At 37.0% G+C, this 27,305-nt stretch overlaps 1 protein-coding gene across 2 annotated transcripts in view; it reads left to right on the top strand.

Annotated features, from left to right (window-relative positions):
- Window positions 1-27,305, top strand: part of acvr2aa (activin A receptor type 2Aa) — a 65,199-nt gene that overhangs the window by 22,177 nt on the left and 15,717 nt on the right. The window contains exons 2-7 of one of the 2 annotated variants that reach the window (XM_048193595.1): window positions 3,758-3,968; window positions 5,937-6,046; window positions 11,012-11,166; window positions 24,462-24,605; window positions 26,162-26,305; window positions 27,036-27,181. In XM_048193595.1, the coding sequence (XP_048049552.1) occupies window positions 3,758-3,968; window positions 5,937-6,046; window positions 11,012-11,166; window positions 24,462-24,605; window positions 26,162-26,305; window positions 27,036-27,181 (910 nt within the window). Of the gene's footprint in view, window positions 1-3,757; window positions 3,969-5,936; window positions 6,089-11,011; window positions 11,167-24,461; window positions 24,606-26,161; window positions 26,306-27,035; window positions 27,182-27,305 lie in introns of both variants that reach the window. The other variant, XM_048193594.1, reaches the window with a different exon arrangement.

The following is a 27,305-nucleotide window of genomic DNA, read 5'->3' as shown; positions in this document are numbered from 1 at the left end:
AAGATATTGATGTATTCTCCTGTGTTGGCGTAGGTTTATAAATGATTTACTTTACAAATCTGATGAAATGGTGCACATTGCATTCCCAGATGAATGTTATAAGCAATCCAAATGCACAGTATATGCAGAGATGGAGTCTGAAATGCCATCCATGAATGTAAATGATAACAGTTCATGTGGACCAGCATTTACTGTGAAATTAAAGCACATATACAGTATATTAAACCCGCAGGGCGTATATTTACTTAATTGAATCACAGCTTTTGTGCATTTATCATAGACCTATAGCCTGACGTGGTCATACTCAATTCTAGTTCGAATATGAGTCTGATACTGCTCCATTGGGCTTTGATTATGGGGGCGTATTTCAACCGATCCAGGAAAGACCTCAATTGGATAGACCTACAACCAATCAGAGCTACAGAGTAAGTGATGTATGTTGAGCGACGCATAGTTGTCAACAGAACTCAACTGCACACATGCTGGAACTAGTAGAAGATGAGCGTAAACAATCTTTGCCGGTGTTGTAAAAAGAATAAGTATACACAGAGTACTTGCCAATTAATGCACTGTCGATATCTTCTATAACGGACGCGATGGCGGAATCTACACATCTCAGTTCTTCAACAACAGCCATCATTGTTGTAAACTAATTCAGCCCAAGCGCTCTTTGATGACGTGGCTGATTACGTTTCTGGTGATAATCTGTCAATCATCGCCCTGACAAATGTGATTGGTCCGAACAGTTTCTGTTCGGGCATAATTACTCCTCTACGGATCGAGTCCAGACCGAACTCCCCGACCTCAAAATGTTGTGGGCGGGGCTAAGTTCGGCTGGCATCCAGGCTAATAGACCTATGCACTCGCTAGTGTTTTGCTAAAGTGTGATTTTTAAATGGTTTTTGAAATATCGTGCAGCCTTAGAAAATGGCCTAATAATGCAGTTCACTGATTCCTGTCCATGGAAAGCGCCACTTCTGGTATTTTGCCGGTTACTCGACCCGGGTAAATTGCAAATGAGGATTTTTTTAAATCAAGTACTCGAATTTAATCAAGGAATCATGACAGTCCTATTTTAATATTTGTTTGTTTGTTTGTTTGTTCGATTCACTGTGTCGTTCCAAAAAAGTGACACGGGAAGCACTGGTTTGCGCTGTACTTACGCATATGTACAGTGGGTGCGGAAAGTATTCAGACCCCCTTAAATTTTTCACTCTTTGTTATATTGCAGCCATTTGCTAAAATCATTTAATTTCATTTTTTTCCTCATTAATGTACACACAGCACCCCATACTGACAGAAAAACACAGAATTGTTGACATTTTTGCAGATTTATTAAAAAAGAAAAACTGAAATATCACATGCTCAGTATTTAGTAGAAGCACCCTTTTGATCTAATACAGCCATGAGTCTTTTTGGCAAAGATGCAACAAGTTTTTCACACCTGGATTTGGGGATCCTCTGCCATTCCTCCTTGCAGATCCTCTCCAGTTCTGTCAGGTTGGATGGTAAACGTTGGTGGACAGCCATTTTTAGGTCTCTCCAGAGATGCTCAATTGGGTTTAAGGGCTCAACAGGGCTCTGGCTGGGCCATTCAAGAACAGTCATGGAGTTGTTGTGAAGCCACTCCGTTATTTTAGCTGTGTGCTTAGGGTCATTGTCTTGTTGGAAGGTAAACCTTCGGCCCAGTCTGAGGTCCTGAGCACTCTGGAGAAGGTTTTCGTCCAGGATATCCCTGTACTTGGCCGCATTCATCTTTCCCTCGATTGCAACCAGTCGTCCTGTCCCTGCAGCTGAAAAATACCCCCACAGCATGATGCAGCCACCACCATGCTTCACTGTTGGGACTGTATTGGACAGGTGATGAACAGTGCCTGGTTTTCTCCACACATACCTTCCGTCGGGCCACTCTGCCATAAAGCCCAGACTGGTGAAGGGCTGCAGTGATGGTTGACTTTCTACAACTTTCTCCCATCTCCCGACTGCATCTCTGGAGCTCAGCCACAGTGATCTTTGGGTTCTTCTTTACCTCTCTCACCAAGGCTCTTCTCCCCCGATAGCTCACTTTGGCCGGACAGCCAGCTCTAGGAAGGGTTCTGGTCATCCCAAATGTCTTCCATTTAGAGATTATGGAGGCCACTGTGCTCTTAGGAACCTTAAGTGCAGCAGAATTCTTTTTGTAACCTTGGCCAGATCTGTGCCTTGCCACAATTCTGTCTATGAGCTCTTCAGGCAGTTTCTTTGACCTCATGATTCTCATTTGCTCTGACATGCACTGTGAGCTGTAAGGTCTTATATAGACAGGTGTGTGGCTTTCCTAATCAAGTCCAATCAGTATAATCAAACACAGCTGGACTCAAATGAAGGTGTAGAACCATCTCAAGGATGATCAGAAGAAATGGACAGCACCTGAGTTAAATATATGAGTGTCACAGCAAAGGGTCTGAATACTTAGGACCATGTGATATTTCAGTTTTTCTTTTTTAATAAATCTGCAAAAATGTCAACAATTCTGTGTTTTTGTGTCAATATGGGGTGCTGTGTGTACATTAATGAGGAAAGAAAATGAACTTAAATGATTTTAGCAAATGGCTGCAATATAACAAAGAGTGAAAAGTTAAAGGGGGTCTGAATACTTTCCGTACCCACTGTATATGTGTGCATTTGGTTTTAATTAACACATGTCTTTGTGGTAATAATAACACTGATGTGCAATGAAATTGTTGTACTGAAGATACCCTGTATGTATGTGGAATGCACATACCTAATGATTTTTTTTTTTTTCTCCTGTAAGAAGTTGTGTATGTATTTTTGGAGCATACTAAAGTGCAGTTTGTGACATTTAAGGAATGTTCCTGTAATCACTTTATTGCTGTGTTTTTATGCAGAGTGTGTTCCATTCAAGTGTACTCAGCGTGGTGCTGCCACTAAACTTGTGCAACCAGTCCTCAAATACTTGGCCTAAAGCGTAAACTGTTCCTTGTGGCACAATATATGAACATTAATTGTTCCCATAGATGCAAGATTGCCGCCAGACAAGTGTTTCTAACACCTGACTTTCTGTTCTATTCTGTTACGCTTTGTCTAAATGTTTTTGAGTGCAAGAACGCATCTTATGTAAACGTCCAGACAGAGACTTAGTCGTACGAGCCCACAGAACCTGCACAAGATCCCAAGTGTCTTTTGATCAGGATTAGCAAGTGAAGTAAGAATCTCAATCCGTTATTTGCTCTTTATTTTGTTCATGAAATGTTTTTCCTTGTGTGTTAAGTGATGACTTGGGGTGTTTTGGATAATTTCTTAACACTCATCACATCTGTGCCATATTCAGACATGATCTGAGTTGTGGTTGTTTCAGGAAGATGTTGGGAAACCACCCCCCACCACATCCTGTTTCAGAGTGGCCCTTCTGTGTTAATCACACTCACTACCTTATGTTTGTTTTTTGGTTTACCACAACACTCGCTAGTGTTTTGCTTTCTTTTTTTAACCATATGGTAACCCATGAGTAGCTCCTAAAAACAATTTCACCATTTTTGGGTTATTTTAAACCAGTTGTGTATCGGTTATGAACCTCCAGTGTCTGTCATCTTTAATTGATATTCAGCTGCCAATCAGTGACTGACTGATTGTTGGGGTTTGAGCTTTACACTTTGAGTTGTGTGTAAAGTCTTCTGAGAGATCAGTGGAGCAGGTTTCTGTTTCCACAACAGACAGTCCATGTCTTAACCAGCGTCCCCTGTGGTTTTTTTTCCAGGTGCCATTCTCGGACGCTCAGAGACACAAGAGTGTGTGTTCTACAACTACAACCCCAGCTTGGAGAACCGAGGTAACCGCAGCGGTATTGAGTCTTGCGTGGGAGACAAGGACAAGAGGCTTCATTGCTTCGCAACTTGGCGAAATGTGTCAGGATCAGTTGAAATAGTAAAGCAAGGCTGCTGGCTTGACGATGTCAACTGCTATGACAGGTAATCTCTAGTGCTTATATGCCTGTTTGACTGTTTGACCAGGATGGTGTTATACAGATAAATGGAGCGGGGAAAAGTCAATTTCTGATTAATTGGCTGGTAGTTTTTAAAAGTAATATATTGATTCAAAACTGAATGCAGCGATTTTCATTATTGTTTTTGAATTTACTATCATAATGTGGTCTTTTGAGGGTTAACTGCGCTAACTTTAACTGGATATTTTTGAGTCAAATATGAATGAAAAAGACAATGACTTGTGCTTCAGTAAGTGAATCATATGTTTATTCAGTGCTCGCTCTGATGGATTCAGTGAATGATTTGTTAGAATGATTCAAACTGATAACCCAGCAGTTTGTGAGGCTTTTTGACTGATAGCCTCTGTCAGAGTTAATGAGCATCATTTTAAGTGTTGGGTTCAGTGCAAAGTCACATGTCACAGCTTCCCCCCCTGAATAGCAATTGTTTTGATTTCACTTAGAGGCGTGGTAAGAGCCTCCAGCGCTGCCTGTTCGATCAGCATTCATTTTTGACTATATCATAGCTCCAAAAGCTGTAACTGTAGTAGAGATGTTTTTGCTGCTCAGTTCTGCTGCAGTTTTTTTTAACTTTGTATCAGCATTTCTAGAATTGATGTCATTTTGTGAAAATATTGCAATGTGAGGGGCACTACCATTCAAAATTTAACTCATTAAAATATACTTTTTTAAGAAATATGTATATATGTAAAATATTAAGCAGCACAACTGTTTTTGGTTATAATAAGAAATGTTTCTTTAGCACCAAAACAGCATTAGAATCATTTCTATTAGAATTCATTCTGAAGTGACACTGAAGACTGGAGTAATGGCTGCTGAAAATTGTGCTTTGCCATCACATGAATAAATTACATTTTAATATTTGATCAAATCAATTTAGCCTTGGTGAGCATTAGAGACTTCTTTCAAAAACATTTAAAAAAAAATCTTACCGACTCCAAACTTTTGAACAGTAATGTATACTTTATGCTTTATACTTTATTTCAAGCATTATTTAACTTGCTCCACACATTAGATAGAGAATACCTCAGACATTCATGTAACCAAATACTTCCTTCTCAAGATTTCACAGTATTTCAGATCATAAAGTCTTGTGTAAACATGTTTCCATATTGAGGTTTGGTTGTGAACTTTGTAACCTACAGCCATAAAAGGGGAAATATTAAAAACAGTTTTATCAATGCATCTGCCCCTATGCAACAGGTAGCACTGCTGTCAGATCAGGAAGTGTTTCTCCTGAACGAAGGTGTTTTGATAGCGTGCAAAGGCAGCAGCACTTCTCCTGTTCTAACATGCTGCTGAACCCGTTTACCTTCTTCGGTGGAAGGATTTATGTTTTTTTTTTTCATGCACATTGCTCTGCCATGTCAAGTCCTTAGGTAGCTGAGCAAGTATTGCAACCTCTTAATGGCGCGTGTGCGTCGCAAGACAGTAACCGACTCACTTTTCTGACTAAATGCCTCTGGAATGTCATATATTCCCCTCCTATTTATTCATTTGCACCTGTGTGTGTATCTTAAGGATTATTGGTGTGCTGCTAAGCTTTGTTTATCTTCTTTAAGCCAACCTGAGAGCTCTGCTTTGATGTGGGCTGCCAGATATTTAAAAAGTATCTCTTTGGCACAGGCATTTTTCCGCCCATGTGCATTTATTCGTTTGTTTGCTCTCTAACCCGAGCGAAATCCAAATAAATTAAGACGCATGTCTTAATAATCCCCAAATATGATGCCTGTGTGTGTATTGTATGTATATGTGTGTATATATATATATATATATATATATATATATATATATATAATTAGTATGTACTGTTTTGCACTTTTGGGTTATTTGGTGTATGGATGAAATCTTGAAAAAAAAAAAGTTGTCTACTAGAAATTTCATCAGAACATCAGTTGTGGACTGATAGCTCTGCTTGTTCTTTATCTTACAGCACTGAGTGTGTGGAGAAGAAGGAGGACCCAGATGTGTTCTTCTGCTGCTGTGAGGGCAACATGTGCAACGAGAAGTTCTTCTACAACCCCGATATCCCGCCAGTTCAGAGTAAGGCTCCCTTCAGCGACACAAACAGCAAAGTCTTTAAGGGTATTGGAAGTTCTTCAGTTATACCTCTTCCTCTTATGTAATTGTGCTGGTGTTTGATTCTGTTGGTGTGAAACTCTCCTTTCTGTCTTTGTCTCATCATAGCCTATATTCCCTCATAACCTCATCATTAAAATCATCAGATAACCTCAAAGCCTCTAAGGCGTTTTTCATGACTATTCATGTCAAAAGTCATAACAGACTCGCTGTGTTTTTCGTATCCTTTTACAATCCATTTTAGTGTTGTTGTTTTTTTTTCATGTGTTTTTTTTATATCCTGAATTATGAAGTATGTATTTGTGTAGCCACATTTTAGCACCACAATCCAGTGCATACCTGCATTGTAACTGTTTTTGTTGTGTTACAATGAACATTTTCTCTGATAGTCTGTACATCAGTGTTCTGTGCTACATGTTATTGAACATAAATCTTTAATGAAAATATAATAAAAATGTGCACATTAGGAAGACAACTTTCTGAATGATATATACATATATTATATACACATGCACTTTCCTTTTTAAGCAGAACATCATAATATATCACTGTTATGCTGTTTATATTAAATCAGCTGGTTGTCTTGAAGGTACTGCTTTTTTAGTGTGCTCATATTGAATTGGTGACATGTTCAAAGTGTTGTCAGTGGTGTGAATGTTCATTATTAGTTCCTGTTGGAAACATATGGTGCAACTAAAGTTTTTTTTTTCTTCTGCATGATCTGTATTTTCAGTTTCCTTCTGAGAGTGACATTGATGAGATGCAGTTTCTGTGAGCTTTTTGGGTTTGAAAGTATCATAACTTAAGTTTGTAATTTTGCTTTTGCATAAATGTACAGTTCCAGTGAATCCATTGTGCACTCCATGTGAATGTAGGAAATACAGTTTTAACATTTGATTTTTGAAATATCAAATTACAGATGTGCTTTTAAGCTACAGATATTAGGGACTTTTATAAACTTGGTTATGTTTATACATTTGTTAAGATAATTCTCTATTTGTTTTATAAAAATGTATGCTTTTATATGCTTATCTTGCCACCTAATCTCCACCGACAAAAGCTCTGTTAATTGCTGAATCTATTGGTATTTCTTGTATCCACTGCACAACTCAATGGCTGTGGATTATTCTGCTTTTGAGCTTGTCTCTCATATACCTTATTGATACAGCTCATCAGGCTTTTTCATTTTTCATAAGCTTTGCTTTTTTAGAGAGGCAGGTTCCTGTGTAAAATCGAAAGTGTTTGTTGTGATGTTGCTGTTACTGGAGGCTTTTAAATTAAAAACAGTAATATTGTGAATTATCACAATTTTAAATATTTTTTTTTCTATTTTAATACATTTTAAAATGTAATTTGTTCCTGTGAAGGCAAACTTGAATTGTCAGCATCATTAATCCAGTCTTCAGTGTCACATGATCCTTTAGAAATCATTTTAATATGCTGGTCTGGTGCTCAGTAATCACTTATTTTTTCCTCTTTTTTTTTTTTTAAATATATATTTTTGTGGGAACCGTGATAATATTTTTGTTCAGGACTTGACAGCATTTAATTGAAATTAAAATTTTTGTCCCATATAAATAACTTTACTGTCACTTTTCATCCATTTAATGCATTCTTGCTGAGTAAAAAAAGCATTTTCTAAAACAATATTCGGTAACACTTTAGAAGGGGGAACATATTCTCCAATAACTATGACTTTTGCCTCAATAAACTACTAATTTACTGCTTATTAATAGTAAGGTAGCTGTTGTAGTGTTTAAGTTTAGTTGTGGGGTAGGAGTGGGGTCAGTATTGGGATGTAGAATATGGTCATGCAGAATAAGGCATTAATATGTTAATGTAAATAATTCACATTAACAACAGTTTAAAAAATAAATAAATAATTAAAAAAGGGGAAAAAAAGCAACATTTATATGTTGCAAAAATAGTACTGTTACTATTTACTCTGTTCTGTTCCACACGCTAACTTGTCTAAGTGTAACATTACAGAGTTTGAGCCTGTGTAGCTCTTCATCCACTGCAGTAAATCCTCAAAATACATGAACTGAACATGAGCATGACTTCTGAACAACCATCTATATTGAGCAATTCTGTCATTTGGCAATTGAGAGCTGCTTTCATCCATCCATCCTAAAATAAAATCTTTACATGATCGTCTAGCGTATCATATAGAAGACATCAGAGCTTTCGTTGCACCCGTTTGCTTTGCCGTCTTTGGGCTTTCAACAGCATAACGTGATCTCGCAGCCCCAGAGATGACCGTGTCTTTTAGATTACCGAGGCTGATCTGGTCGCTTTATCTCTTCTGAGTAAACACTGACATCAACATCCTCTTAACTAAATGAGGGATGGAGGCATGTCAGCGAGCCACTGCTCTTAGCTCCCTGCAGGAGGGCTGTTTTACGTTTCAGCAATTGTGATTTATCATCTGCCCGCAGCCGCTTTAAAAGATGCCCGATTTTGTTGTGTTCAGCGCTGGTTGAGATCCGTCTGATGAGTTTTGACACTACAACTGTCTGTATCAGTGCGAATGTGGTGGGTAGAAGAGTCTTCAGTTCTTCAGTAGCAGAGGAGGTGGGTTGGAGGGGGGGTCTCACTCGTGCTTATGTAATGGGTCTATTTCCAGCATTGACTCACTCCATATGGAATGATCTTGATATGAAATGCAAAAACCCACAGGGACGCAGAGAGTTGCACAAAGCACACTGGAGTTTCTCAGAACTCGTTTTCTGCGAGCATGGAGCTGTGTGCTTTTCATGACCTTGTGACTGGGTACTTTTATGCCCCGCGGCTGCATGTGGCCATTCTGCCCGCTGAGTGGGGGAAGGGTGAAGTAGGGTTGGATGAGAGTGGGTTTGTTGGGGGTGGATGTGTTTTTTCCTCCGCTCGTGGATTAATCCAGAGTCCTTAACCCACTTCCAAGTCCATAGCTGGCAGGAGAGGGAAGAAATGGCCTCACGAATGGGATCTCTGCTGGACCAACACTAATATGGGTTCAGCCGAAGTTCGACCGGGTGGGTTGCGCACATGTTCCCGCAGTCAACCCAGGCAAATGGGAAATGCTCTGCTATAACACAAGAGTGAGGGATCACCGCATCTCTGGCGAACAGCCACAGCCCAGTCCGATCTCTGGCACTAGATGCAGAGAAACCAAAGGCCACCGTGTGCTCTAAGTATACACGTTATTCTCCCTCAAGCGCGCACTCGTGCAGTTCTGTTGAACCGCTCTTAACGGGAATGTGCATTTGCATAGACGCCTGAGCATTGGAATAAAACTATTTGCATAAAGCAGGATCTGTCAGCAGCCTTCAGGGAATCAAACCAACCTTGAATTTCAAGGCTGCCGTGTAAGAATTGTAATTAGCGAGTTCAAAAGGTGCGGGACATAAGATAAGTATGCAGTGAGAGATTCTCAACGCACACTGCGTATCTCGCTAATGCAACGTATAGAAGGTGTATGCTAGACTTGACATCCGTCTTGTGTGCATGTGCTGTTCCTCTTGAGGGAATTGGGAGCAAACTCTCATCTGAGGTTCTGCTTAGTAATGCAAATGTAAGCTGAAGTCATTCTGTCAAATGCTGATATCATCCCTTTTCACATTCATATCTCTTATTAAACCAATAATAACCATAATGGGGTTTCAGCTTTCAAAGAGCATATATGTATTAAAAAAGAGGGAAATACTGATATTTCTTTATATTTAGTTTATTTACTTGTTTATTATTCATTTGTATTTATTTGCTTTATTTTATTCCTTTCAGCTGGAGCAGTTCACTAAATTAAAAAAAATAAAAATAAAAATAATTTGACAAATGAAAAATGATAATAAAATCTTAGGATGTGGACTCCTATATGCATATAGGAGATCCTACTCTTTACTTTAAATGTTCACTTTCATAATTTATTAAATATGATTATAATAGGTATCTGTAAAATTATAATGACCTATATTATATAAGTTTATTGTAACAGTCTTAACTAGTAGAATACAGCAAGCATATTTGTTTCTCCTAAGTATTTGTGGTAACACTTTATTTTACAGTGTCCTTGTTGCATGTTAGTTACTATAGTAATAAAAATAATTTATGTAAAACTACATGCAACTAACCCTAAACCAAAACCTAATCTTAACCCTATAGTAAGTAAGTATATGTTGTTAATTAATATTACTCAGTACTTAAATGTGTAATTACACCAGGGGTAGGCAAGTTCGGTCCTAGAGAGCTGCTGTCCTGCTGAGTTTAGCTCCAACCTTAATTTGTATATAAGGATATTTGTATATAAGAATTAAGGATGCCTTTACACAAGCACATTGAATCGAACACAGGGGTCTTGATATTTTTGCTTATTTTTGTTATTTTGTGATTTGTAAGTCACAATGGCTAGCATTTTTATTTATTTATTTAGAAATTAATACTTTTTTCAGCAAAGACACATTAAATTGATCAAAGGTCCCCATAAAGACTTTTTAACCTCTTTTGACTTTTTATTCATTAAAGGATCCTGAAAAATTATGGTTTGCATCATGGTTTCCAAAAAAATATTAAGCAACACAACTGTTATCAACATTGATAATAATAAGAAATGTTTCTTGAGCACCAAAATAGCATATTAGAATGATTTCTGAAGAATCATGTGACACTGATTACTCAAATAATGATGCTGAAAATTCAGCTTTGATTCCAGGGATAAATTACATTTTAAAATATAATAAAATAGAAAATGGATATTTTAAATTGTAATAATATTTCACAACATTACTGTTTTTACTGTATTTGGATCAAATAAATGCAGCTTTGGTGAGCATAAGAGACTTCTTTAAAAAAAATATTACCGACCCAAACTTTTGAGCGGTACAGTACATAATAAATAATCAAATAAAAAGTACTGATTGGTACTGATCTCTCTCGTTCTTTTTATCTCGCCAGCAACATCCAACCCCTTCACTCAGAAGCCACCACTGTTCAGCACCCTCCTGTACTCCATCGTGCCCATCATGGGCATCGCTGCCATTGTCCTGCTCTCCTTCTGGATGTATCGGCATCACAAGCTAGCGTATCCACCTGTTCTGGTGCCTACCCAGGTAACTTGATATTTTAAATCACTTTTAGTAAAATGAGAATGAAAGTCTCATTTCATTTTTCTTTTTTTTGTGTGTGTGTGTGTGTGTGCACATGTTTTTTATGAGGACACAAATTTGTATAATGACATGGGTATTACACTGGTATTATGATGTAAACATTAATTATGAGGACATTTCATGAGTCCTCATATTTAAAAATAGCTTTAAAAACATTTAAAAAAAATGTAAAAATGCAGAATGTTTTCTGTGATGGGTAGGTTTAAGGGTAGGGTAGTTTAGGGGGATAGAATGTACAGTTTGTACAGTAAAAAACATTATGCCTATGGAATGTCCTCACTTTGATAGCAAAACAAACCTCTGTGTGTGTGTGTGTGTGTGTGTGTGTGTGTGTGTGTGTGTGTGTGTGTGTGTGTGTGTGTGTGTGTATGTGTGTGTGTCTGAGAGAGAGAGATACACTAAGGTAAATGTATCACATGCAACAAAATGTTGTAAAATCCATCTGCTCTTATCAGTAGCTCTTGAGTTTCGGTGTATCAGGACATCTTCATGTCACTAGAAACTGTGTTGTTGAGAGCTGTTATTTCCCCTGGGCAGAACCTCCTGTTGACGTGAATGGCAGTGAATTCAGGGATCTAATGTGCTCAATGTCACACTCGCTCAAGCTCAAACACACTGTCAGCTGAAATCAAACGAGATCTGTCAGGACACTGTTGTGTTTCGATGCCCTCTTCTCCCACAATAAACACGAGATAACAGAACTGACATAACACAAGACACGAGCAATCGGGTGACCTTTACCCCCTGCGTGTGACTAGTGTTAAGATTCACATCTACTTCTGAACTACACAATAGATCAGCCAGTGAAGTAAAAATCTGAACTACTGGGCCAGTGAAAAAAAAAAAAAACTCCTTACTGTTGAGCATTGCAGGACATCTTTGGCAGCCCAGAATAGATGCATTTTCATTATATATGTGCTGGGATGATATGTGGGACTGTATGGTAGCACAAAGGGTTACCTTTGTGTCAGGTGAGCATTTGGAATTCCCCGATTGAGTTTCAGTGTTATGTAGGCCAGATCTGACAGATAAACCATCCCCACATCACTGCTGATATCAAATATCATAATCAGCCCAAACTTGTTTTTGATATGTTGGAAGCTTTATTAGTTCTTAATACAGCAGTCAGAAATCTTTTGGGACTATTACAACACTTACAACAGTCAATATAAAACTGTTTGCAACTTCCATAATGGTATATTCTTCTCTGTAAAAGTTGTAGAAATTTGTATTATTAATTGGATTGTGAAAAGCAGTCTGTATATGACAGGTGGTTGGGAACGTGCTTGGTGAGGTCAGCTGAGAATGAAAATTGTTTTGGAGATGATCAAGTTTTATTTCGTATTATTTACACTTCAGTTCATAGGGTTTTTTTTATTTTATTTCATTTTTTTTTAAAGAAAGGACACATTAAACATTTTACATTGTTACAAAAATTTTAAATAAGTGCTGTTATACTTTATATTTATGAACAAAACGTGAAAACATTTAGCATATGATTTCTGAAGGATCACGGGACACTGAGTTACATTTTAAAATAAATTAAAATAGATAAGTTATTTTATTTTGAAATATTATTTCACAATATTTCACTTTTAACTGTACGTTTGATTAAATAAATGCAGCTTTTGTGAGCAAATAAATCTTACCCCACATTTTTGAATGGTAATATATTAATTTACTTTTTGTTTTGATCGATCATGTCCTCCAGAATTTTGTCTCAAGCCTCAAAGCTGTCACTCTTCTGTGTAACAAACATTGCAAGATTGCCAGAAATGATTTTGTAACATGATAACGGGAAGTGTGACATTTTGCAAAATGCAAAGAAATGCAAAGAAACCTGCTTGTGTTATGAAACCATTACCTTCCAAGTGCTTACTCAGCATCTGTAAATAACGTTTTGCTTTATTCTACCTTTCAGAAGAGCATACATTATATTGTTGATATCACCTCAATTTCTAGTAGGGATGATCCGATCAGGATTTTTGCAGTCGATACCGACTACCGATTTCGTCATTATCGGCCGATACTGATCATCATTAAACCGTTCATTCAAATAATACACTTAAAAAAGCTGATTCATTCATGAATAAAACAAGGTGTTGAAATTAATTTAACTTTGAGCACCAATTTACAAGGCTCAATGCATTGAACAGCGCTGTCACCAGTCATGGGAGATCCCCTTAAACGTTGGAAGGATACTACGACAAAGATATCGCTTTCATCTTCTGACAACTGATGGCAAACTTTTTAATTTTTTTCACAAATATTTGGCTTGACCTGAAGATTGACAGATGCAGGTATTCACACACACTTCATTTCCCTGTCGCTGCCTGCTCTCTGTGTGTGTGGCTGTCTGCTCTGTTTTATTAAATCCTTTAGCCAGTGTTTCTCCACGTGATATTTCTTTAGAACATGACAGGTGACTGCAGCACTAAAGTTTGACGTCATCAAGTGTTTTACATCATCAAATTGGAATCGGTTTGTGAGATTTGTGCCCAAATTTAGTGACTACCGATCGAGTCATAGAATGTGATTATCGGCCGATGTCAATCTGAGCATCCCTATTTTCTAGTGTTTTTTGCTAAGAATTGAGCTTAACTTTCACAATGTTTATTGTGTAGCCAGAGCTAAATATTAGGGCTGGGATGATACAGCTATCTTCCGATTCGATACTATCATTTGATACTTGGGTGCCGATAAATAAAATAGGCCTAGTTATTGTCTTCATTGCTTTTACCCATAACCTTAATAAATAAGGTTGTGACACCAAAAACTTCTGGCCTAACTCAAAAGACAAGTAAACTATCAGTAATAAAATAAAAACAAATTATCAAATTATGAGAAATAGCATACATACAATAGAACAAACATAAAAATAAAATAAACAATGCATGTTTTCAGGTAAGTCTAACAGTATTTTTCCGGTAGAGAAAATGAATAATCAAATGTAAAATAGCACTGCATAGTCTTCACTGTATAAATTAAATATAGATTAATCCTTATTAAAGTAACAAAAGTTATTCAGTCAAGAGTAATGAGCGATTTAGTTTTTTCTTTGTCCTTTGTTGTATGAGTAACATTAAAACAAAGACAGCATCAGGTTTATTAAGCTGCTGTCACTTTAAGAAGATGCGCAAGAAGATGTGAAAGAGCTCAATTCGGCATTCACACACTGTCTGAGAAGTGGCTTTCTGGGCGTGCGTTTAAGATGTGTGCGCACAAAACTTCTCACGCTACTGAATTGAGTTCTCATTCTCGTCTTCTTGCGCTTGAGTATTTAAATTGGCAAGGCTTAAAAACGTGTAAATGATAAACTTACGTGATGCAGCACTGGCCCAATTGGGCAAGCAACTGTCCCGAGCAACATTTACACTGACCCGGGGCCATCGGGCAGTCCTTTTTGTCGAGACCTGCCCTCTGTTGAAATAAAACAAGTTACTGTCCTCCACCTCATCTACAAGCAAGGACTAAAATAAAGCAATTTTTTAATATAAATTAATATTGTTTCTGGAATAAAAAAATTAAAATTGTATCAAAAGGTGAATCGACCCCCAGCCCTACTAAATATGAGTAACGCGAGAACTGTCTGACTTAGACTTGATAATTATCACTATTTATTCTTTTTGTTTGGTTAAAGACTCTTCTCTTGTCTTCCTGTAATTTGGTTAGTTACTTCATTCATACTCCTGACTGCAATTTAAATGGGTCCATCTTTAACTTTGTATGGTGGTTGCTGTATGCATTTACATTGGACACTTTAAAAATCATTTTATGATGCCCTTAGCAGTTGTCATCAACATTGGTTTGAATAGCTCTGATTGAAATGTTCCTCCATCAATTCTCAGGCAATTTTAAAGCATGTAGTTAAAAATAATGTGTCTTCGTTTGAAACGTTTGGCCCCCAGCCTCCACTTTAGAGTCTCATACCATTTAGATGGCAGAGAGATGCATCTTGATTATTTAACAGTTTTCTTACAAGGGCCAAAGACCCAACATGCCCCTCAGGAGAGAGAGCACAGTGTGCTTCAACCGCATTAAGTGCTTGGCTTCATGGTGAGGAAGGGAATTTCTTGTTTCGGGAAAGAATGGCCATTCAGGCAACTGCACGCATTTTGCAGTGTTCAAGACCATGAGGTCAGCTCCTGCGTTCATGTGCAACTCATTGCCTTGGTTCCATTTCTTTATATTCAAGTTTTACTTCTTGTACATTCACATGCTCAGTTCTACAACTTTTTTTTATGTTGTTTATGGCAGTAATTAATATTTAATATGTGCCACTTCTGTCTTTATCTAAATCGCCATTTTCTTTTTTGTGATTCTGGAATGTTCCTAGTTGTCAGTGTATTTGGTGAAGTCTCTCAAGTATCTTGTGGAAGTCTGGCAGTTGCTGTAACATGCAGATTTGGCCTTAGGTGCGAATAGCAACCGTTGAGTGTTGTCCTTGGGGCAGAAGGTTCATTCTTTCCAGTTAGATTCACTTAGATAAAGTTAAAATCACACACAAGCCAGAAATTCTCGTACATAAGGCAAGATTTTAAAGGTGCCCTAGAATCAAAAATTGAATTTTTCTTGGCATAGTTGAATAACAAGAGTTCAGTACATGGAAAAGACATACATTGAGTTTCAAACTCCGTTGCTTCCTCCTTCTTATGTAAATCTCATTTGATCTCCGAAAAACAGGTGAATCTCAACATAACACCTACTGTTACGTAACAGTCGGGATCATTAATATGTATGACACCAATATTTGCATATGCCAGCCCATGTTCAAGACATTAGACAAGGGCAGACAGTATTAACGTCTGGATCTGTGCACAGCTGAATCAACAGACTAGGTAAGCAAGCAAGAACAATAGCGAAAAATGGCAGATGGAGCAATAATAACTGACATGATCCATGATTACATGACACTTTAAGTGATATTTGTGAATTGTCTTTCTAAATGTTTCATTAGCATGTTGCTAATGTACTGTTAAATGTTGTTAAAGTTACCATCGTTTCTTACTGTATTCACGGAGACTAGAGAGCCGTTGCTATTTTCATTTTTAAACACTTGCAGTCTGTATAATGCATAAACACATCTTCATTCTTTATAAATCTCTCCAACAGTGTGTATTGTTAGCCCGTTAGCCACGGAGCACTATCAAACTCATTCAGAATCAAATGTAAACATCCAAATAAATACTATACTCACATGATCCGACGCATGCATGCAGTATGCATGACGAACATCTTGTAAAGATCTATTTGGGGGTTATATTAGCTGTGTGAACTTTGTAAATGCACTGTATTATAGTCAAGAGCTCAGGGGGGCAGGGAGCGAGCGATTTAAAGGGGCCGCGCGCTGAATCAGTGCATAGTTAATGATGCCCCAAAATAGGCAGTAAAAAAAAAAAAAATTAATTAAAAAAAATCTATGGGGTATTTTGAGCTGAAACTTCAGATACATTCAGGGGACACCTTAGACTTATATTACATCTTGTAAAAACTGGTTCTAGGGCACCTTTAATCAGAATATCAACTTGAAGCCCACACCTGCACCAGTATGCTTTTTCATTGTAAAGATGAAGCATGTGATTTTTTTTTTTTTTTTTTTTTTTTTTGTAGCACAAGCTGCACCAAACAGTACTGCAAAAATACAAAATCATTGGTTGGACAACCAGATTGTCCCATCCCGAAAATATTGGTTCAGTCAGTTTTGCTACGTTGAATGGCTTACTTTAAGTCTCTGCACATTAAAGTAGAAGAAAGTATTTTAACTTAATTTTAATAGTATTTTAACTTCAACACTTCATTTTTATGAATTTTAGACTATAACAGAATCATGTTCCTATCTTTTGACTTGACATAAATCTTAAATATTTTGGACAGACAAAATTGGCTTTATCTTAGAAATGTCTTGTGTTGGCCAGCAAGTAAAAGTTCCTACTTAAATAGTGAAACAGATTTACTAGTTCTTCCAGAAACCATGAAATTCCCCATCTCGTCTTTCCATCTCATATACGTTAAACTAAAACTAACGCTTGATTTCCTCTTTCCTTCCTCAACTAGCACGCCTTTCATATAATGATAGAGGTAAGAGAAGCCTGATTCATTCATTCATCTTTTTTTTTTTCAAGATTATGTTTGAACCTCATTTTAAACCTTTTTTCCATTGCTATCAAAAGCACCCCTTTGTTTTCGTTAGCACATTTTTCTATAATATCCCACTGGTTTTATTTTGCGTTTATCCCTGCACATTGCCTCATCAATCTGTGATGTTCTGAATTTCAGTGCACGGATAACAAAAACGAAATCCCCTCTGATTCAGGGGATTCAGGCAGAGATCCCTTGATTTAGGTGCATGATAAAACGACAGTACTGAGGTTGATAAATGCACGTCTCCAAGCATGCAGCAAATGTATGCAAAGATGAATGTTATGAATGTGGGAATGGGGAACATCTTAAAGTGCTTTTATTGTACTTAGCATATGAAACATTTGCAGTCATATTGAAAGATTCATAGCAAACTGTCATATTGCATCAGCATCACTCCTTGGACTGACTCCGTTTCAGCACACAAAATGCACATGAAAAATCAGTGGTTTGATCAGTTTAATGGATGTGAAGCTGTGGGCCTGTGCAGCACTCATTTGTCAATCTGTGTGGTAGTTTTTTGCCAGAGAGGCAAAACTTAAAATCTGGAATGAACTAAGATTATTCCCTAATGAGTCCTGAGCTTTATTTACATTTGCATGAATGTGCTTCATGACAGATGTTCGTCCATGAGCTAAATAAATCTGCAACAGCTAAATATTGCTAGTTTTATATGGGTCATGTTATGTAAAACTGGATTTTTCCCCCCTCCCAGCAAGAAATGCAGCAGTATAGACCTTATATAGCCCCGCCCCTTTTCAGCGCTGCGCTCGATGTCTTTTGTCTTCTGGTTTGTATTTCCACAGCGATCTTACGTATTTATGAATGAACTGCTCTTTTTTAAATCTTCTGGGTCTACTGACATTTGTTAAGACATCTGCTTTAAACATTACAATGGTCACAATAACTTTCATTAACCCTACAACAAGTAAGTCCACTTCACCAGCTAATTATTCTTTGACAGCGATGCCATAAAAATGTACAGGGCCACCGCAAAAACGAAAGTTCAAAGACAATATTTTATAGATGGCAGCGTGCTTTTTTTTCTCTGGCACATAAGGTCTATAGTGATTATATTGATTGTTTTTTCAGCAGTTGTTTTCCATATCACTTTAACAGCAAAAGCAGTCAGTTTTATTTCTAGGGCCAGAAAGAAAGTTTAAGAAAAACTGAATTTCGACCAGAATATTTAACATTTGGTCCGGGAAACCTTGATTAACATTATAAGTGGATCTCGGGGGGAAATAAAATGCTGCAAAAGTGTAAGAGATTGCCCTATTAAAACCTTTTTTTTAATTGCTTTGTGTTCCCAGAGGCTGCTTGAACAGTAATGTTGGGCAGTCCAAAAAACATGTAAAGGAAATCAACTGGTCATTTGGTGTGTCTGGAGCCAAAGATTGTTGCTTGATTGCTGAGAGATTTAGTCCATCCTGAAAGTTTATTACAAAACATCACATTGATGCTTTTATCCATCCTTGTGTCAGTACTGATTAGATGCACTCTGGCACTCAGTAGTCTATATGTATATGCTGCCTACGCTTCCATTTGTTAAAGCAAACCACCGTGTATTGCTTTGAACTAAATGTGTCTTCGAAAATGAACGACTGTATGTAATTCACAAGAGATCAAAAGCCCTCAAATGCACTTGCGTTCTTCAAAAAGTATAGTCTTGGTAAACAATCATGGACCTTATGGGGTGTTTTTTTGTTATAGAAATCTAATAATTTTTTTTCCATACAGAAAATTTACAGTAGACTTAATAACAATACTTAAAGCTCAAGTTGATTAATTTTATATATTAAAAACTTCAGACATGCATTGATAAAAATATAACAATCAAAACTTTCAATCAGCTAATGCATCTGAATTGGATGTGATGATAATGTGATGTACCACAAAATAATGAAGGCAAGTGTTTCTGTGAGCTGTCCTTGTGGGCTGAATGCAAAAACAAACTGACTGTGATCTGATTTTTACAAAACGTATGTGTGTAAAACAAGAAAGCAAATGAGAAAGAAATGCATCTGAAAATGTTTTGCTTTATCTTTTTTAAAACCAGTTATACAAATTATAGGTTGAGAAATGAGAATTAGGGACATCTGTGGTCATAATATGACACTAAATACATGTATGAATGCTTCACACGTACAACAACTTGGACTTTTTCCACTGGTCTCTTTATTTTCAGACATTGAACAACACAAACAACTCCAGTAACCTGCTCACTGAAATACTATATCTGCCACAGGCATCTGGGTAGACAGATAGGCCTCTTAAATTACCTGTGTTGTTCTTTTTGGAAAAGGAATGCTTTAAAAATGTCAGTCTTTGCCTCCATCCATGGCTGCTGCTCCAGGGGCAAACACTTCCCTTTAGACCTATTGTCATCATATTTATGAGTGGCGTCTATTTAGTGACTGACGTTTGGGCAAATGGAAAAGTAAACATGACCCTGACCTGTGTGGGTGTAGGTGCGTGAGGTCAGGGTGAGGGTTGTTTTCTTTACGTCCCCCTCAGGAGCTCAGTCCCTCCCATACTGCCATCCTCCCTCATTACGTGTCGGCTCTCTCGGTCTGTGGAACAGCGAAGCATTGCCATCTCAGAAGTATTTGCTTTCTCGCCTGCATTCTGACCGTTTCGTGTTTTTCTTCTCTGCATGATGGATGTTCTGTTCTTTAACCTTGTCTCCTCCCACCCACAGTCATGCAATGTACTTTTCTTCAGCATTTGTTTCCTTGAGGACTGGGAAAAAAGTTAGTTAACAACCCAGATCCATATGCTAAGGAGTCTAGGTTCAGAACAATCGGTGCCTTCTCCCCCCACCCCCATGTTCAGTTGTTGGAAATGTAGGCCACATATAAAAACATGTTCTCCAGTTGTCCTACTTTTGCCTGAACTCCAAACCACAATTCAGCAGGTGCTCCGTGGACAGCCTTTCGTCATCCTACCTACTTATTGAGCATTTGTTTCTAAAGGAGGCCAAATGTAGCTGTTTTTCCCTATTCAAGCACTTAATACTAACAATGGGAAGTACTGTAAGTTGTTCAAGTTTTAAAGTGAATTTCACAAGACCTGTAAAGAATGTGCCTGGGTCATTTTTCTTCCCAGAATTAAGAAAAAAAAATTCAAAATTTATATTTTGTTTATATTTGTTTAAAGAAAATGGAGGCTGTATATAGGATCCTGAAGAATATTTTGCATTGCAACATTCAGTTGAACAATAATCATTGCTGAAAAAAAAAAATGTATATATACAGTAGCTTGCGAAAGTATCCAAACCCCTTCATTTTTTTTCACATTTTATGTTGTTTTCTTATGTTAAACTTCTCTAAAGTCCCCCTGTGGTGAAAATTAATTTTTTAATGTTGTTGTTTTTTTTGTTTTTTGTTTTTGTTTTTTTTTGTCTATGTGGTGTTTTTAATATGCTTTAAGACAAATCATGTGCAAATTCATAAGTCAACACCATTGCAGAGTATTTTCTATTTAAAACTGCAGTGATCTAAAGACAGTTTGAAAAACGTGGTTTGAAATCGCTGGTGTTTCTGATGCCACAAACTGCCTTGTAACCAATAACATCAACGCATATCATTTATGCATAACATTTAGGCTTTAGCATATCATTAACTATGACTGCTCTGAAGCAGGAGAGTCTCAAGAAGCCAGGTTATCCCGGTATATTTTTCTGTTGATATAAAAAATCAGGTAGATTTAGCAATATATAGCAGGTGTATAATGTATATTACAATGTTATGATGAAATGCCTTTTTCCACTGAGGTTCTGAATTGTTCAAAGCGTTTCTAAGGATACTGATTGTTAGAAGACAGCTGTCTGACTCACGAACGGGAACATTTGTGTAACATTAGCAACACATTATTAGCTGTTTGATAATGTAGTCAAGCAAAAGACTAATCATATTAATTACCGTCATTTGTCCGACGTTGTAAAAAGTGATACCAGTGTGCAGCGTTTACCTCAGAAAGTTGACCGAGTGGATCTCTGTGAGTGGAGGTGGAGCTAATTAGCATATTCATTGATCCGCGTATAATAAATGAAGAGTTACATTCAACTTATTTTAAGGCATGAAGACATTTTTTTCACAGGAAATAATGTTTAAATGTGTCATTTTGGTGATCAAAGATGAGTTTTAAGGGATAAAATTATTGACTACAGGGGGACTTTAAATTACTTTATTCACATTAATTTACACCATAATGATTTACACCATAATGATAAAGCAAAAATCAGATTTGTGATAACTTTGCAAATTTATTTTAAAAAATTTCCATAAGTATTCATACCCTTTTCTGGTACACTTTATTTAGCTCAGGCGCGTTCCAAATTCATTTGTTGATTTTACTACACTTTGAGTGGAGTTAACCTGTGGCAAATTCAATTGAATGGGTATGATTTGGAAAAGCACACACCTCTCAATAAAAGGTCTAACAGCTGAAAATGCATATCAGAGCAAAAACCAAGCATTGAGGTCAAAGGAACTGCCTGTAGAGCTCAGAGACAGGATTGTATCATGATACAGATCTAGGGAAGACTACAAAGAATTCTGCTCTATTGAAGGTTCACATAATCCTTAATAGAAGAAGTTTGGAACAGCCAGGACTCTTCCTAGAGCTGACCTTCTGGCCAAACTGAGCAATCAATGGAGAAGGGCCTTGGTTAGAGTGGTGATCAAGAAGCTGATGGTCACTCTAGTTGAGCTCCATGATCATATATGGAGATCAGAGAAATTTACAAAAGGACAAACCTCACTGCAGCACTCTACCGATCTGGGCTTTATGGCAGAGTGGCCAGACTTAAGCCTCTTGTCAGTAAAGACACATGAAAGCCCACTTGGAATTTGCAGAAAAGCACCCGAAGGACTCTCTCAGACTGTGAGAAACAAGATTGTCTGGTCTGATGATCCTCAGTTCCAAGCTTCCTGTATGGAGGAAACCAGGCACTGCTGATCACCTGCACGATACCATTCCAACAGTATTCCAAGTGTGGTGGTAGCCTTAATGAAAACCTAGTCCAGAGCATTCAGAACCTTGAACTGGGCAGAAGGTTTACCTTCCAACAGGACAGTGACCCTAAGCACACAGCTAAGACAATGCAGGAGTGGCTTATGGACAAGTCTGTGAATGTCCTTGTGTGGCCCAGCCAGAGCCTTGGCTTGAACCCACTCAAACATTTTTGGAGAAACCTGAACATGTCTGTCCACCAGAAAATTTTTATTTTGTTTTATTTAGTAACTTTTAGGAGGGTGTACTCATTTTTGCTACACAACATTTTATCACCTTGATAAAAAAATCTTATTTTTCTGAATAATTTTGACATGCTTCCTTGGTAATTGATTTGGAACATTATACCTCTAAAGAACCCTAACATGTCTTCTAAGTAATTGAGTAATTGCTGACTTTCAGAAGTTTCATATACACACATATATGTATTTAATCAGTTATTAGTTTTTATATTTATATTTTGCAAAATATTATTTCTTTTTTTATAGATTCAGCTTTTTTGCATTGAGAATTAGGAGAGCAGTATGACAGGCTCTGCCAGCACGGCGGCAGGGTTTGGATTTGTGCCTACAGATGCCATCTATATTGCTTTCCTACACTGATTCACTTAAATAACTGGGATTAGCTTATTTGATAAGCGGGAAACAGCCTATTGTGACAAAGGGTAATTGGTCAGAAAGGTTATGTCGAGTGTAGACAGAGTTTGAGTGCACACTCATGCATTTAGATGAACTGCTAAATGGTCTCTGCTTACATAAGGCATGTTAAGAAAGGTTCATGCCTTCAAGATGTAATGGCATGCCAGTGCATTTCATGGCATCCACAAACTAGGTCAGCTGATTATCAAATCTGTGGTCCACTTATAGAAGCTATGGATTATGTTTAACAAGCTCTGAACTTCAACTCCCATAAGCCCCTTCTGTCAAAGCTTTATGCAGCTCAGCTGCATGACATGCATCCACCTTTACCCGACCACATCACCACAGTCAGCTAGTATTATTTGCATGTGTTATTTCACATAAGGTATCTGGCACAATAGTAGGGGTGGAAATCTTTTGGAATCTCATGATACAATTAACAATTCTTGGTGTCAAGTTTCGATTAAAATGTATTGGTGATTACTGGCTTTAGAACTATAAATTCATGCAGTTTCTCTTCAGAATTGTAGCTTGTGTTCTTTTGAACTTCTCTTACAAAAACATTAAAAAGTTTAGGGTTGGTAAGATTCTGTCTATTTTTGAAAGAAATTAATACTTTTATTCAGGAAGGACACATTACATTGATCAAAAGTTTAGCTTTTACCATCACAGGAATACATTTTATTTAAAAACATTAAAATAGAAAACTGTGATTTTAAATAGTACTATTTCAAAATATTTTATTTTATTTTGAAAAATTATTTAAAAAATGTTTTTAGAATTTTTGTTTTTTATAAAATACTTTCAAAAACATTTAAAAAAAAAAAAAAAAAAAATCTTACCAACCCCAAACATTCGAGCGGTAGTGTGTATAAAACAGGATGACCTGAAACTATCAAAATGAGAGTTTCCTCCATGCTTGATTTTAAACTGAGTCAATCTAGATGTTTTTTCAGATATTTGTCTGGCATAGAGAATTTGTTTATTTGTCAAACAAATTTTCTCTATGCCAATTCACAGGTCAGAGTCTAGTGAAGACAAAATCTTTGCATGTGCTTGTGTACCCATTCTCTTGCGTTTGCATGTATATAAAATTGAAAATAAAATCTAGCATGAACTGACCCTTAACTCCTTTAAAGTGGGGATCACAATTCACCTGTAGAACAAGTAATCAGCAAAACGGAGATAATGATTACAATCATTTTGAATGGCCCTTCCCTGTACTCATCTTATTGAAATGACCTTATGGTGGTTAATTATGTCACTCTAATAACACTGCATAGGGTGTTTAGGAATCAGCACAACCAGCGTGTTATTTAGAAAATCGCTGTGAAACTTGCTGTTTGACGATGGTCATCATAGTGAAGTCTACAGCAGTTATTACACCTACATATGGTCTGTTCAACTAACTCTATAGTTTACACTTCCTTATTTGTTGTCTTGCAGGACCCTGGACCCATGCCGCCGTCTCCCACCCTGATCCAGAAGCCACTGCAGTTGTTGGAAATTAAAGCTAGGGGGCGCTTTGGCTGTGTGTGGAAGGCTCAGCTTCTCAATGACTATGTGGCAGTGAAGATCTTCCCCATTCAGGTACCATGAGGACCTAAAGCCAGGGAATCAGCTTCCAAAGCTGATGAGTTAATCTAACCTGCTTAACCAATTACACAGCCAAACGTGGAGCTGAGCCATGTGTCAGCCAGTGAAGAACATAATCATGCACTGCTTGTACAACATTAACATATAATGTGATTTAAATAAAAATGAATTTGCGAGTAATGTAATGTATATCTAGTTAATGACAGACTTGTCAGCAAAGATGAAGCAGTTGTATAATGGCTCAAAACAGAACGTGAACAGAATAGTCATATAGACAGATACATAGTTACCTAAATTATAAAACGCTAAAATTATATAAAATAAATATTGTAAAATTTATTGTAAATATTGAAAAATGTATAATTAAATATGACTTTAAACAGAATATGAACAGAACAGTGTTCAAGAGACATTTTTTAAAGAAATTAATACTTGTATTCAGCAAGGATATATTAAAGTGAACGTAAAGACTTTTACATTGGTACAAAACATATACACAATAAACATCACAAGAATCAAAAATGTGCTACTTTCCCATAGACTGGATTGAGACTGACCATAGATGTCTCTCGAGCTGATGTCTCGTGACATATCGATGTAGTGCTTCAGTTCAAGCAGAGCGCACGTAAACCTGTCATCTCTTCCGCTTTACTAGTTACAACTCGAAATAAACATGAATGAACATCCGAAGGTATGTTGAAAGATATGGTACAGTTTTCAAAAATCTGTATCATGCCACATCATGTAATCGCTCAATCAGTGTTTCAACCGTGGAAAGACGCCAATAAAACGGATTGTAAACAATGTCACATTTACCATCACTTTTACCTCAGAAAAGCTGTTTAATGTCCAAAAAACTCATTAGTCAGCTACAAAAATGATTTTTGTTGTTGTTTTACTTGAATCAAATGTATTTTCCCTTTATTTTCTTGTCCAAGTGCACCAGAATGCTTTGTTTACAGGTTAAAATCACACAAATTTTCTCCTGGGGGATGCCCCCAGATCCTCTTACAACAAATTTGTCTGTAAACGTCACCTTCTTCACCTCTTGTTATTTTTCAGGTCTGTTGTAACACTGACCACTGGAGAAATGACTGCTGAAAATTCAGCTTTGCCATTACATTTTACAAATTACATTTTTACAACATATTACAATAGAAAAGTGTTAAATATACATTAATTAATTAACAATACATAAATTATATAAAGATAAATCTGCATTTCTTGAAATAAAATAAATTCCTGAAAATTGGCATCCTTAATGGAAACACAACTAACAGAAGCTGTTTCTGTACACAGCTCAGAGTGCAAGTGAAATCATTTGTTTCATCTATCAGTCACCCATGTAATTTGCTTTGGTAAATGACTGCTTGCTTACATAATCTGAGTTGATTGTGAATGTCAGCTAAGACTCTGTAACTCGATGTATCAATTGTTTTAATGGTCAGTAAGCAGCCCTACTGATGTCGACTTACCAGTGGATCAGTGTTCAGGGGTTTGCCCATCATGCCAGTATGCTGTAATAACTGTGTACTTTGTGTCTTTCTTAGGACAAGCTGTCTTGGCAGAATGAGTATGACATTTACAATCTCCCCGGCATGAGGCATGAAAACGTTCTGCACTTCATCGGAGCCGAGAAGAGGGGAAGCAATCTGGACATTGAATTGTGGCTCATCACGGCTTACCATGAAAAGGTCTTTAACTGCATGGGGTCTGGACAGCATTGGCTTGCACTTAAAATGAGGAACATTTCTAGATCAATAAATGTAGTTTCTCAAAGTTTACAAAAAAAATCTCTCTGTCATTATTAGCAGGGATTACATGTTATATTTTTTATTTTTTTGCAGTGTTGTTAATGAAATGTAAAGTATTTTATTTATTTGATATCAATTTTTATTAAAACTTTGAACTTTAGACTAAAGACTTCCATTTTGCCCATTGAAATTATCAATCCTAGTAGCTGAACACTCAAATAAACATGTCAAAAGAAAGCGTGATAAATGAGAAAGAGAATTAATACATCACATTGCATGGCTATTTTCTGAACGCCACTGATTTAGTAAAATGCATCTATCTATCTATAAATTTGCAGTGATGTCTGTAAAACATTTCTTTATGAAGGTCTTGAAATGTTCTTAAGGGACAGAAAGAATGAAGTGACAAAAGATTCATTACAAAAGAAATATGTCATGTTGATGCCCGGTAGGATCCAATTATACAAAATAAATAATTTTCATAAAAAAATAATTCAATTTTCAATATGTGCTACAGTAGCACTCAAAGTGAGTTACTTTATCAGCAGTCATCCTGTGTGTTATTGCTGAGTTTATACTTTTTATTGAGAGTTAAAAGGTTTTAGTTGTTTGTACTGCAGGCTGATGCACAGCCATGATTGATCCGCATGTCTCTGCTGACTATGTGCAGGGCTCTCTGACGGACTACCTGAAGGCCAACGTAGTGACGTGGAACGAACTATGTCACATCGCTCAGACCATGGCTCGAGGACTGGCTTACTTGCACTCTGACTTCCCTGGACACAGAGATGGCCACAAACCAGCCATTGCACACAGGTTAGAAATATACAACTATCTTACTATCTACCATTGTGGTTCTTGGATTTATTGAATAGTGGACACTTGGTCTATATCTTGTCTCACATGTTGTTCCAGATTTGAGCAGTTTTTACATATTTAA

The sequence above is a fragment of the Megalobrama amblycephala genome, linkage group LG6 (assembly GCF_018812025.1).
Source record: "Megalobrama amblycephala isolate DHTTF-2021 linkage group LG6, ASM1881202v1, whole genome shotgun sequence".
NCBI classification, from domain to species: Eukaryota; Metazoa; Chordata; class Actinopteri; order Cypriniformes; family Xenocyprididae; genus Megalobrama; species Megalobrama amblycephala.
This window is presented reverse-complemented; position numbering and strand designations above follow the sequence as displayed.